The 12,913-nt window shown below is 38.7% G+C and overlaps 1 protein-coding gene across 1 annotated transcript in view; it reads left to right on the plus strand.

Annotated features, from left to right (window-relative positions):
- The first annotated feature begins 3,518 nt into the window (after nt 1-3,518).
- Nucleotides 3,519-12,913, plus strand: part of LOC117811639 (cilia- and flagella-associated protein 46) — an 83,987-nt gene continuing 74,592 nt past the window's right edge. The window contains 11 exon segments of the mRNA XM_034682043.1: nt 3,519-3,642; nt 3,870-3,935; nt 4,018-4,139; nt 7,385-7,516; nt 7,845-7,909; nt 8,747-8,911; nt 10,219-10,342; nt 10,623-10,717; nt 11,637-11,771; nt 11,943-12,042; nt 12,416-12,514. Coding sequence (XP_034537934.1) covers nt 3,887-3,935; nt 4,018-4,139; nt 7,385-7,516; nt 7,845-7,909; nt 8,747-8,911; nt 10,219-10,342; nt 10,623-10,717; nt 11,637-11,771; nt 11,943-12,042; nt 12,416-12,514 — 1,086 coding nt within the window. The 5' untranslated portion in view covers nt 3,519-3,642; nt 3,870-3,886.

The following is a 12,913-nucleotide window of genomic DNA, read 5'->3' on the forward strand; positions in this document are numbered from 1 at the left end:
TCATCATATCGCACCATCTGTGTTGTCCAGATTGCCTGGCTGCTGGCTTTGTTGAGCCAACAAGACATTCTCTGCTAGGAATCATTTATATTACGAACAAAAAAGAAGTAAATACTTTTTCTGTGCTCCAATTAAAAAAGTAGCTCCTGCTGTACTTCATCTGTTTAAACTAGCACTAGCAGTGTGGTTTACATAAGAAACCACTCCTGATATGTAAAATTATGAGTATTATGCCCTGATTTCGGGATCAAACTCCATACTTGTTAAGTTAAATAGAGGTGTTTTAAATATATTACAGGAGTACACCCGAGTAATTGTGGTTACATATCAACCGACTCTTTAAAAATGTTCATGTGTACAGCATGAAGGTGTTTCTCTCTGCAGCTCGACAGTGAACATTCACCTAAACTCACATTAACTCACATTTATTAGCAGAGGCACTGTTGTTGCTCAGAAAGTTATTAAATTTTAAACAACAAATAAAAGCACTAGCTCAAACCATTAAGTAGGTCAAGTGACTGAGGAAAAACCTCTTACTGAAAATAATTGAAAGTAAATTTCACATTTACATTCACTCCAAAGGCTGAATAGTCTCACGGTGTGTAAATTTAGAATAAGTGCTTAACAAATTAGCTTAAGGGTCACTAAGGAGCTTCTTGTGCTGCTTTGAAATACTGTCAGGTAAAATTAAATGATTCTGTCAACAAAACAGCAAACTATGAACCCCAGTCTATTACTGGAATAGCCATAGCAGACTCTAGCCTGTCCTTGTGGCTTTGTCCACTGAGGCATCAGAAGTGGTTTTTGGTTTGACCAAAAAAATTATATTTGCACACTGAGTAGCCTGATTTCTAATGATGCACTTTGAAGTTAGAAAGCATGGGGACCACACACATGAAGAGGTGTTTGAGTGTGTGCAGTGCTGGCTCAAGGTATGAATATTGGTGGTTGGCAAGTTCCAAAGTTTAGGATGGGCACTGCCCTTGACCTTGAAGGTGTTGAATTTAGTCCCAATGAAAGCCTAGTGATTAATATTTTTAAGCATACTTACAGATTGATAACCTTCTTGCTCTGCTCCATTCACTGCCCTCACCCTCTCACTTGCTCAATAACACACTCACTGCACACTACCACACAAGTTACTGCAGGTGGAGAGATGATGGGGCACATACAGATGGAGGGTAAGAAGTCAGTCTTTTTTTCATTCAAGGTTGGTTATTTATTTATTTGTTTATTAGAATTTATTTTTGAAAAAAATAATTGTTTCAACACCTACACTGCAAAAACTTAAAATCTTACCAAGTGAAATTGTCAATTTTTTTGTCAAAATGTCTTATCCCACTTGATTTAAGATACATTTACTTAACAAGTATTTGAGCAATATAGAGGAACTTGTTTCAAGACAATGCATCTTAACTATGTATAAGTCAAACAATCTTGAAATGATCTTGTTTTGAGTTGTAATTTAGAAGAAAAAAGGTTTATTTTACATTTAATAGATTTTTCCAGCTGAAATCTTATTTGTAGAAGATGGATAATCTTGATTTAAAGGGGACATATCACGCTTTTTTCATCAATATATATTGGTCTAAGAGGTCCCCAAAACATGTCTTTAAAGTTTATGCTCAAAAAAACACTTTGAAATCAGATTTTGGCATGCCTGAAAAGTCCTCTTCTTCATTCCTCATCAGAACACTCTGTTTTCCCTCTGACCACGCCCCTCAGGAAGTGGATGTGCCTCAGCTCTCCAGCATGTTGATCTAATGTTTACATGTTGGCTGAATATACACGGCTGCTCAGAGATCGCGTTACTTCAACCCTCTGAATCTGATCCTGACGGAGAGGCGCCTGTAGCAGGACCTTTCTGAACGATTGGTCATAGATTTAGTGTTTCTTGTTGTTTTATTTATCAGTATGTAGACGTGTGTCTTGGTACACAGCTACGAACATGTAGCTATGTGGCTATGCTAACTAGCGCTAGCACTTATCCATGATAAATAAAAATCATCCACTAGATCTTCAAATCTGCAGACGTGGGGAGTAAAACCGACCTCTGCCAGAAAGGCAGCAGGACCTTTTATGAAGGATTGGTCACAGATTTAGTGTTTCTTGTTGTTTTATTTGTCAGTATGTTTGTCAGTATGTCGACGTGTGTCTTGGTACACAGCTACAGCTACAGCTACAGCTACGAACCTATAGCTATGTGGCTATGCTAATTAGCGCTAGCACTTATCCATGACAAATAAAAATCATCCACTATATCTTCAAATTTGCAGACGTGGGGAGTAAAACCGACCTTTGTGTTTATTAAGACAGCCTACAACTAGCATGCCTCCCTCCTAAGCTCCTTGTTAGCACACATTTGTGCAGGTAATGAAAAACGGAGGGGGGATTCAGTATTATTTTATAAAGTCTATGGGCTGAACAAGCTCCGAGCTCTGACTCCGTAACAGACCGGATATTGTTGTTACGTAACAAAAACACGGAAGTCTGAAACGGCTCGTTTCACACACATTTACAGAAAGGTGTAGAAATCAAAACAGGGGCAGAATGGATTTTTTTCATTCTCGGGGGGTTTGTAGACATGCCAGGGACACATATTTCAGGTAAAGAACCATTAAAAAGTCAATTTTGCATGATATGTCACCTTTAAGACAAACACTTTACTTGATTTAAGTAAATGCATTTTATTGGAGAATCGATTAGAAAACAGCTCCATTGATAAAAGAAAGAAATACTTTTTTTTTAAGGGTTACAGTTTTCAGTCAATGTTTCTTCTAAATCAGATCAAAATATACATCCTCAAACTACATTCACACAATGAAACACCTACTTTTGAGCATAGCTGGTTTATCCTAAAAAACAACATGACTGAACATTAGTACATCCAGCTAACTATGAGAAGACATTATATCTCAAAATGCTCAAATTAAACTTTGTTATCTTATTAGTACAAGATGGTCTTAAACCTAGAGAAGTGCTGCAATAATACAACTCAAATTAAGGTGAATATATCTCAAATGAGGAAGTTGACATGAAATGTATTAGAGCAAAAATCTTTTTTTGAGTGTAAAAATATTATTATTTAGCATTCCTGGCTTATTCTGAGACAATAAGCTTTGAAATACTGGTCAAAAATAAGTGTTCCCTGCTAATTTTAAGATCACAGTTTTCTAAATATTTTAAGAAATCTTACCAAGCAAATTTTCGCCTGTTCTATAGGCAGATTTTTTTGCTTATTTTGAATTTATATTTTATACATTTTATATATTTTGAAATAAGTTTTTTTATTTTATTTATTTTTTTTGTGTGTTTTCCATTTTTTCCCAGTGTTCCTTGTACTAAACAAACACAATGCAGTTATGTCAGAGAAAAGTGCTCCTGTGAAATACCAAATTGACTGCATTTAAATAACATTTGATCTCTCTATCTAAAGTGGGCTTATTAGTCTAAGAATCTCATCGTTGATCTGTGCTGCAATTTGTATTTAACCATATTGTATATTGTCACCCTTTGCTAAAACACAGCAGAAACACGGTGACACCTTTTTGTCCTACTCGAGTGCAGTAGTTGTAGGCCAGTCTCCGGTTGCTTAGCAACGTGTCCTGCCGACAAACACACTCTGAGGAGTTGACAGAAAAGGTGAGGCTTAAAGTTTGAGCATTTCTGTTGACATGGGTTAGTTTAAGTAAAAAGATAAGTGTGTGGCATGTTTACGGTGACACGCAGCTTAACTGAAGGACTGTGTTTGTCACACGCTTCATAGTGAATTAATTTTAAGAAGCACGAATATTTGCGTGAAAGTAAATTTGTCCTGCGCCTCCTCGCTAATGTTTGGTCCCAGCTAACTCTAAATAACCTATTTTTAGATTAACTTACACCGAAAATGGAACTAGATGTTCATCACTATCTGAAGAAGGCAAAGAAGCAACAAGGTTGGTCTCATGTCAATTTAGACATAACACGTTGTGAAGGTTTGGCGAAGGTGTTTTTACGACATATTCTGTTTGTTAGTAGACTCTGAAGCGTTGCAGTCAGCCTACAGTTTACTCACGAGGAGCCATGCAGCTGGAACCAGCGGACGGTACCCACGCGTCAGCCCGGACCTGTACGTCGTCTGCGCAGAAGCAGCTCTGCAGGTGAGACTGGAGCCAGGTCTGCTCACTGTAATGTGTCTGTTTTATCAGCATACCGTCATCAGTGTCGACCGAAGATAAAGGGTGTTAGGAAGACATGTTCAATATTTTGCTGCAGAGATTTACCGATATATAATGTCAGTCTTTCATTGCCCTTTGACCAGGATAGTTCAGTAACATTAGTGGCACTGGACCTTGATGTAGGATGCTAGACCCAGAGATTCCCCAGACAGCTGGCAGATTATCTAAGAAACTGTGCAGCACCACAATTAAGTTCTGATTTGTACAACTTTCAGCTGAGCACACAATCTGATAATACTGTTTCAATAAATAAAGAATATTCATAAGATTTTGTCCTCTAAGACTAAATCAACGATAAGTAGTTCAAGCTTGACATCTCCGGGATGGATAGTATGACTAAACATAAAGTATCAGACATTTTAAACACCACATCTGATGACAGAATTTGTATTCTGCTGGTGTGATCTGCTTTAAAGTGCCTGTTTTCAGTCTGCACCTGTCTTGTGCAACTGGGAGTGTTACACTCTTCTCCCGCTCTGCAATTTGCCTCTGTTTGAGATGTTGGAATAAATTAGACATGCTGCTGCTTTTAGTTGCCACTAACTAAAGCAGGAGACAGTGGTTTAGGAAGGAGGTCAGACTGCAGAATAAAACCCCTTCGGAGCACAAAGAAGTCTCTCTTTTTTGTGTGTGTATGGGGGGGGATTTACTCATATTGTTTATTTGAGAAGTGTATGTCTTTCTTTAGGTTAATCTACATTCAATACTAACCTCCATTGAAACAGTATATGACGCAGGCCCTGTTGGCCTAGCAGTCTAAGCATGTGCCCCCTGTACAGAGGCTATAAACCTTGACGCAGAGGTCGCAGGCTCGATTCCAACCTCAACCATTTACTGCATGTCCTCCCCCACTCCCTGCTCCCCATATTTCTTGTCATATTTCAGCTGTCCTATCCATTAAAGAAAAAAAATGCCCCAAAACATAACTTAATAACTGATCTGCAAATTAAAACACATGTGTGTGTGTGTGTGTGTGTGTGTGTGTGTGTGTGTGTGTGTGTTATAATTTGCAGACAGTCAGTATAAGGCTGAAATCATAATTTTAAAGATTGATGTGTAACAAAACAAGCTCACAAAGTGCCTGAGGGTATTGTCCTACGCATTCTGTGAGGACTTGTTCGTGTTTTGGAGGCATTAATAGCAGCTGAGATGTAGCATAAGGCATGATCCTCCAAATGTGAAATGTTTGATTGACTCTGTTTGACTTCCTTTTAATACCTACTCGTGGACTAAGAATAACACGTTTGATTTATGTGTATTTGAAAACATAGTAACATGTATATCTTAAATCTTCCAATAACATCCAAAATACAACACAGAGCTTTTATATTCATTTTAATGGGGTGCTCAAAGTTTCAAATTTAAAATGAACTGTACTCATCTTGTATTTCCTATGGCTTTCCTTCAAGCAATGAACCTATGTTAATGTGTTATGTGTAAACAGCCTGCTTGCTTTATGTTTTTAATCCAGATGTATGGCATTGATATGTGTTTTTACCTCTCTAACCAAAGTATTATGCAGTTCCCCTTAGAGAGTGTGGTAAAACCAAGCAGCAACCTCGGGTCTCAAAATATGAAGGCCCATGAGGAAGTGCAAAAAACTGCAGTTCATCAAGCTTTCGCTTAAGTCTGACTGCAGAAACATCAGAAACCACATACACACCAATTCAAAAAAGACGATCTTTGCAGCATTAATAAACATGTTAACAGCCTGGTCCAAAAAACGGCTTCAGTCTGAAGAGCTCATTTCTTAATCAGCACACAATGTACAGGGGTGAATGTTTTTCCAACGTGACGTTTCAGACAATATTAACATTACGAGTTTTAGCCATTTAAGGACATGACTGACTTGACTGACAGGCAGGGAACACTGTAGCTGTTGGCGAGGAGGCTCAAAGCCTGCCTCTTTACCTCACACTAAGATTGGTTGACTTCAGCATTTCCAATATGGCTCCCGCGGACGATTGGCTTCAAAATATCGCTTCAGAAAGAGATGGGTGACATCCCGGATACTACGTCCATTATTTATACAGTCTATGGGTAAAAATCAGTTCTCAGATTTATAAAAAAAAATCACCCATAATGCACAACATGTATGGTTTAGTCTACAGTATCTAACACCAGCTCTGTTTGTTTGAATCAACTAATGTTGAGATTTCATTGTTGAGAAATGCGGCCAAACCCAACAGCTTGCACATATCTTTTGAATAGCGCCAATATTTTTGTTCCCCATGTTCTCATTTAAATTCAATGGCTAGTTCCATAATCAAGCTATACATCAACACCAGGGGACTCCACATTGTTTCCAGCCCATGTACCTTACAACGTCTAATTTCTCCAATCATATAAATACCTGTATTAATGAGTGCCTTCTTCCCTGGGAAGTTTAATGGCAAACATTTAGTTGATTAACTCTAATGCTTTGTTAGCAACCGTTATACACATACTGATAGATGATATAAGGATAGTGGATATAATACTTCTCCTGGACCCTCTCTGCTAGAATAGTCTGATCACAGATTTTACTATGTCACACTTTTAGTACAGTAACTTTATTTTGCTTAATGTGACTCTTCTCTCAGTAGGAGACAGTAATGAATATTCACTAATATAGACTGAGTTGTCCCACGGCAAGGGAAACATATTTGAATAATGAAACGCAGTGATATTCCATAATTTAATTTGTTCTCTCTTCTCTATATCAACTTTTCTCAGTGAAAGTGCTGCTTGCCTTGAAGTCTCAGGCTTAAAAGAATACCAAATTACACATCAGAATATTCTTCAGTTTTCCTGAGAGGCATGAATATTCTTATTACATAAAGACATTTTCTAACACAAAGATCTCTATTCCAATTTGTTATGGTCTTCAGACATGCAGAAGATTGAAATGCTTATCATAACACAATTAAATGTACAGTATGTAGTCATTGTTTCAGTCATTAGCTAATTCCACTGTCTGGAGGCTGTGCGGTGTTATCCAGCTATAAACAGTTTAACATAAGAGCATTGTTTGTCATGCCCAAAGTAAAAGAGTACCACACATACCATATTTGAATTCTTTTAATAATGCATCAAACTTGAAAAAAAATCCCTGGTGACATAATTTAAGTGTGTGAAAAGTTAAAATATGTATTTTGTTTGTCCTCTCTCTCTCTGTATGTTTTCAGCTGGGTTGTTTGGAGACAAGCACAGCGTGTCTAAAGATGTTCTTTGAAGGGAATCCGCCAGCTAATCAATTTCTGTGTCGAGCCTACCTCTGCCAGGGCCAGCTGAAGTCTCCGCCAGCCACTGGGACTGTGGTGAGGACAGTAAATTGGACACATTTCTTCAAGGGGGTTGTGTGTTTGTGTGTTTGTTTGTGTGTTTGTCCGTGCCATCGAGATACAGACAGTAACTGTACAGACATACTGTACTTATGTGCACTGAAAAAAGTAGATGTCCTAGCTTTTGTACTTCCCTTTTCTTCAAATTACTTTCTCTCTTTTTTTTTGGAGCAAAGTTTTTTCGACTTTCCTTTTCTTTATCCATAAAACTGCGGCCTGGTTTTCTGGTTGGTCTGTCTGATCTTTGTAGTTTGTATGATGTGACAAGTTCTCACTGTCCCCTTTGCACTGTTTTCTATTTCAGGAGGACTTTGAAGAGGCTGTGCTAAGTTTTCTTAAAGCAGTTGAAATTGCAAAATCTGAACCAGGGTATGTAACCTCTCAGAAGTGTGCTTTGCTTTGTAACAGTGTCAAGAACATTGACCATTTTATGTCTTGCACGGTTTGTTATCTGTAGTGCTAAAGTGCACCTGTAAATACACAAATAACAGGGAAACGCTCATCAAAGGATATGTTTCCTCAGGCTGCTGCACATAGATATTCTGATTTAGGAGGTTTTGATTTGCAAACAACATTGTTGAAATATAAAATGATCATCCTTAACACTTCTTAAGTGGATAGGATAATATTCAGCATGTATTCTTCTGAATTGTTCCAGCTGTATCAGTATGCAGGGTGGAAAGGACAATAATTAAACACATAAGAGTAAAAAATAATGAAGAAATGTTCCTTTATTTATTTTTCTGTGTTTCTGATGTGTTTGATATAGCGACTTAACCTTTCTGGGAAATCAACACTGACTCTCTTTGCTAATGATCTCATAAGCTGTCAATAAAAGGGCAGAGTGAACTGTTCCAGTTAACACTGTAGGGAATACATACTTGATACATCTAGCCCAGACACACAACACACTCTGGTGAATAAATTAGCAGCACTGAAACGGCCTGTTTGCAGTTTTCCCTAAACAGTGCCTTGAATTAATACATTCCTGTTATTTCACATAGAAAGGCCCACATGGTGCCCTCTTGGGATGCATTGGATGAAGCTTTTTCCGCACACATTTGCAATTTACAGGACTTCTCCACGCAGAGATGACACTTGGTCTGAATTGAGTTATACTAAGAGATGAAATGGCTCGCATATGCATCATATAAATAATTCAGAGTTCTCTGTTTGCTTGTTTAACTTCTGGTTTGTTTCTTTCAGATGCTTCTTCATAGTGTTCAACGCTTCAGTGCTGTACTTCCATACAGTTCGTCCTCTCCTGCAGCAGGGACGGTGTCATCACCTGGTCCCCTCCCTCAGGCAGGTGGTCCAGAGTCTGGATGAGGTGGCAGACCAGGACCACAGCTGGAGGGCTGAGCTCATGATGCAAGTGACCCCTCAGTGCTCTCTTACTTCTCTCTCATGAATAAGTCCAGTCCTGATTCTGTCCAGACTCATGCTGGATTCACAGGGGTGACGTGTGGGGCTCATTAACCAGCAGCTCGCTATCTGGCTCCCTTGTTAATTTGCTGTTTTGTGCTCTTTATGGAGCAGAGGGGTTTTTAATATACGCTGTTTTTATCATGTTCTCTCATTAAAACTAAGACCCCAGTGTTACTCATCTTTCACTGGACACAATGAACCATTCATGTACAGACAAATATTAGTGATACAAATAGCCTGGGGAGTTTTATGATTGGGTACAGTATGTCTGAAATTCACAGCTTGGTATAGCCTATATAAGATAGATGCCAACATACACTCTAAAATCTATCCAAAACACAGTGTCCTGTCAATAATGAAGAGCATAGTCTGACACTGACTGACACAGGGGGGACCACATATGAGGAAACTTATTTTATACACTGTAAAAAGACAGCAAAAAAAGAGGCAAAAATACGGCAAGAAAATGGGGAAAAAATCATTGCAACTAGCTCCTCAGAACAAGACGCTATAACTTACAGAGAATTATTGAAACACTTGAAATGACTACTACTACACAAGTATATCAAAGTACACTTGTGCGATAGAAAGGAAAGGGTTATGAAGCATTATTTTCTTAAATGCAGAAAAAGTGAAAGGTATAATTTTTACTTAAACAAGTAATCTTTACTGAGTGTACGGTTAAAAGTATGAGGCTGACGTCATCTTGGGTATCTAGCAGAGTTATAAAACAGCTGAAATGAATCACACTTTTATCCCCAGATAAAGAGAAAAAAAAAGGCTGTATATTTTTAGTTTTAATCTTTGTGCAGGTATATAAGCTACCGCCGAGCTGTGATGGCTTGTGATCAGATCAGCTTTGCTTAGTTGTTTAGTGCCACCCTGTCAGGATTCTATTTTGATCTGCTCACTATACATCAACCCGCTAATTACCCGGCTATAACAAAAGAACCTGATGCTAGGTTTTGGTTTTAAGATGATTTATTGATATATAAAGTATTTATTTATGCAGGCAAAAAAATAGTCCCTCATGTCAGCTGGTAGTGTGTCGATGGCAACAGCATACTAATCAGCCTACATGCTGGTTGAATTAACATTAAATTGTATTTTCAATCACGTTAAAGTATTCACATTTTCCCGCTGAACCATCCTCCACGTTGTCTACCAGTGCATAAAAAGTTTTACGCATGTCAAAGTGTTATGTGCAAGTCGCGACAAAACAGTGAAATGCTGTCTGTCCTTGCATACAGGCACTTCATCAGATGTCTCATCGACTCTGGGAACACTGAGGAGGCTGCAAGCTTTGCTAAAATCACGGAGGAATTCATCAAGTTAAATTCCCCACATCTTTATCCAGGACTCTTCACAATACAGGTAAACAACAGTTCTTTAATTATTAACTATGAAGGTTAAGATTTAAGAGTTGTGAAGTGGGAATTTCAAAGGGACCTATGTACCTCAAAGCTTATTCCTTCTTTTGAAATAGAAAGCATATTTTTTTAATCCTCTTTTGATAAACATTTTGAACACATTTGATTCATTTTATTGTTTTATAGCCCTGAACAGGAAAACTATCTAAGCCAGCAAAAGACCACGTGAAAACAAAGTAGAGCTTTAAGTGAAATCTTCATCTTTGTCTCTACACTTCTTTTAGGCACGACACAAGCTGACAGAGAGTGATGTCCTCATTGAAAAGAGCCGGCAGTGTTCCACTTTAACACTCATTTACAAACTACAGGATTTTAAAAAGTAAGTCTAAAGCGTCTATGTTGTATTGATGTAAAGTTATTTTCCCCCCTCTGACATCGCAGAACCATTTGTTTTGCAGAGAGACTTGTTTTTGTGCTTTCATGATAAAAGCCTTTTACATCTAAGCGAGCTGTGCTGTGGATGTACTTGTTAAAAGCAAACATGATTAAATCAGGTCAAAGGCCTCTTCCTATGGACAATTGTAAAACCTGCTTTGTGAAATGATTCCATGTTGTCTCTTTTATAAAGCTTCCTCTTTCTAAATAGGGCAAGCTTTTAGCTTATATTACTTCTGATCTTAAAGATGCTCATAAAGGAGGGGAGTTATGTAAGGGTTAATGCCTGCAAGGTGACTGTTATCGGGGATTAATGGACAGCTGGGGGGGATATGATGTCAGATAATCACAGATGTGATCTACATTCAGAGGAGGAGGAGTGTACGTTTTTCTGATTGTGTGTCGCAGGGCACATACTGAGGAGTTCAGAGAAAGCAACGTGACTTGTTTAACTGCCAATGACCTCATTAAGCTTCATCTGAGGCTTCTCTGTTTTGGTATCAGAAGATATCTAAATTCTACATCCTCTGTGTTGAGAAAATAATCATCATCATATACCAATGTACAACAATGGTATAGCACCACAGCTTTTGGTGTGGCACAGCACAAACACAGTCTCAGTTGTCTCCCACTTTCTGCAGGCATGTTCCCAACCTGTCAGAGCTCCTTATGGCTCCTCAGTTCAGCTACAAACGTCGACATCATGACTCAGTCTGACCACACCATCGCCAGCATTATATAGGTCATTTTGCCTTAGGTCTTAGGTTTCTGCACAGTTCGGTGAACATGAAAAAACTGATGCATGCTCGCTGTTTGATGCATAAATGTTTGTATATTAACACCGGCTTTCATGATGTCGGTAGCAGGTTGGAGGAAATAAACAAGGATAAACCAACAGGAGAGGAGCTGGAGCAGATTTTCCATTTCCTCGAAAATACAGAATCATATGTGGATTCCAGCTCTCCGCAGACCCCAACACCGATCCAACCAGCTGACAGGTCTGTGACCTAAAGTGTCCTACATATGTCTCCTACTCTTACCTTTGTTGCTTCCTAATCTCCCCACTACCATAACAGCACATATGGATGTCCTAAGGGTAGCACATGGCTTAGATTACTGTACTGCAGTGTTGTGACTCGTATAAATTACGTTTTATCTGGGATTTGCAGAGTTGCCTTCCTCCTGGAGCTGGCTCTGCTGGCCTTGCAATTGAAGCATCAGAAAGTGGCTGCTGACTGTTTGAAAGAGCTAAAGTCTGCAAAAGAAGCTGTGAGTGTCCGATATTCTCTTAAAACCTCAGGCAGCAGCTCAGCTCCATGCTGTAACTGTACATACTCCAGAAACATGCTAATTTATGCAGATAAGTTGACATCCCCTCTTAAGTAGGCACTTGACAATAGATAAGATTAATTAGCTAGGCTTGTGCCCAGGGGCTCAAGAGGTTGCAGATTACTTTCAGCAATGTAGAGCGCATTTCATAGAAAGGGTTTCTGCTCTTATGTTCTTTTTGAATTGAATGAGATGATAACATATTTAGCACCGCTGTGTGTGTGTGTGAAAAAAACTCCTGGCATGGAATATTAGATATGTGTTCCCTGTCTTCCATGCACAGCTGACTAATCACATGTCTTTCTCTCTTTAGAGCAATGGCCAGCGCATAATAATGGAATGTGTCAAGTGTGAAATCAACATCCTGAAGAGGGGAGCGAAGACGGATGACTATTCCAAAGCCAGTGTGGAGGTGCTCCATCATATGCCTGAATTATCAGCCATGTGTTTCTGCTGGATGTTATAATGTGGGCAGCGGACCCATAAGCGGAGTCTGATTAACTGTCCAATAATATTTTTTCTGTAATCTCATTCTGTGTTTAAAAGCGGTAAATCAGACAGACGGACCACATTCCCCGCTTCACATGAGTGGGTGTCTTTGCCTTCAAGAGCTGCTAACACATCTGGAAACCCATTGTGTGTTCAGTAGATTATTTTGATTATGACTTAATAAGCACAACATGTTTGTATTGACACGGGTAACAGCCATGTCTGGTTAGATTGTCCTTCCGCTCTATTGCTTAAATAAAAGCTTCAAGGAAATATCTTCAAATCTTCAATCAATAGCACAAAGGTCCTCCTTCATTGACTG

This window comes from Notolabrus celidotus, chromosome 4 (genome assembly GCF_009762535.1).
Source record: "Notolabrus celidotus isolate fNotCel1 chromosome 4, fNotCel1.pri, whole genome shotgun sequence".
Lineage (NCBI taxonomy): Eukaryota > Metazoa > Chordata > Actinopteri > Labriformes > Labridae > Notolabrus > Notolabrus celidotus.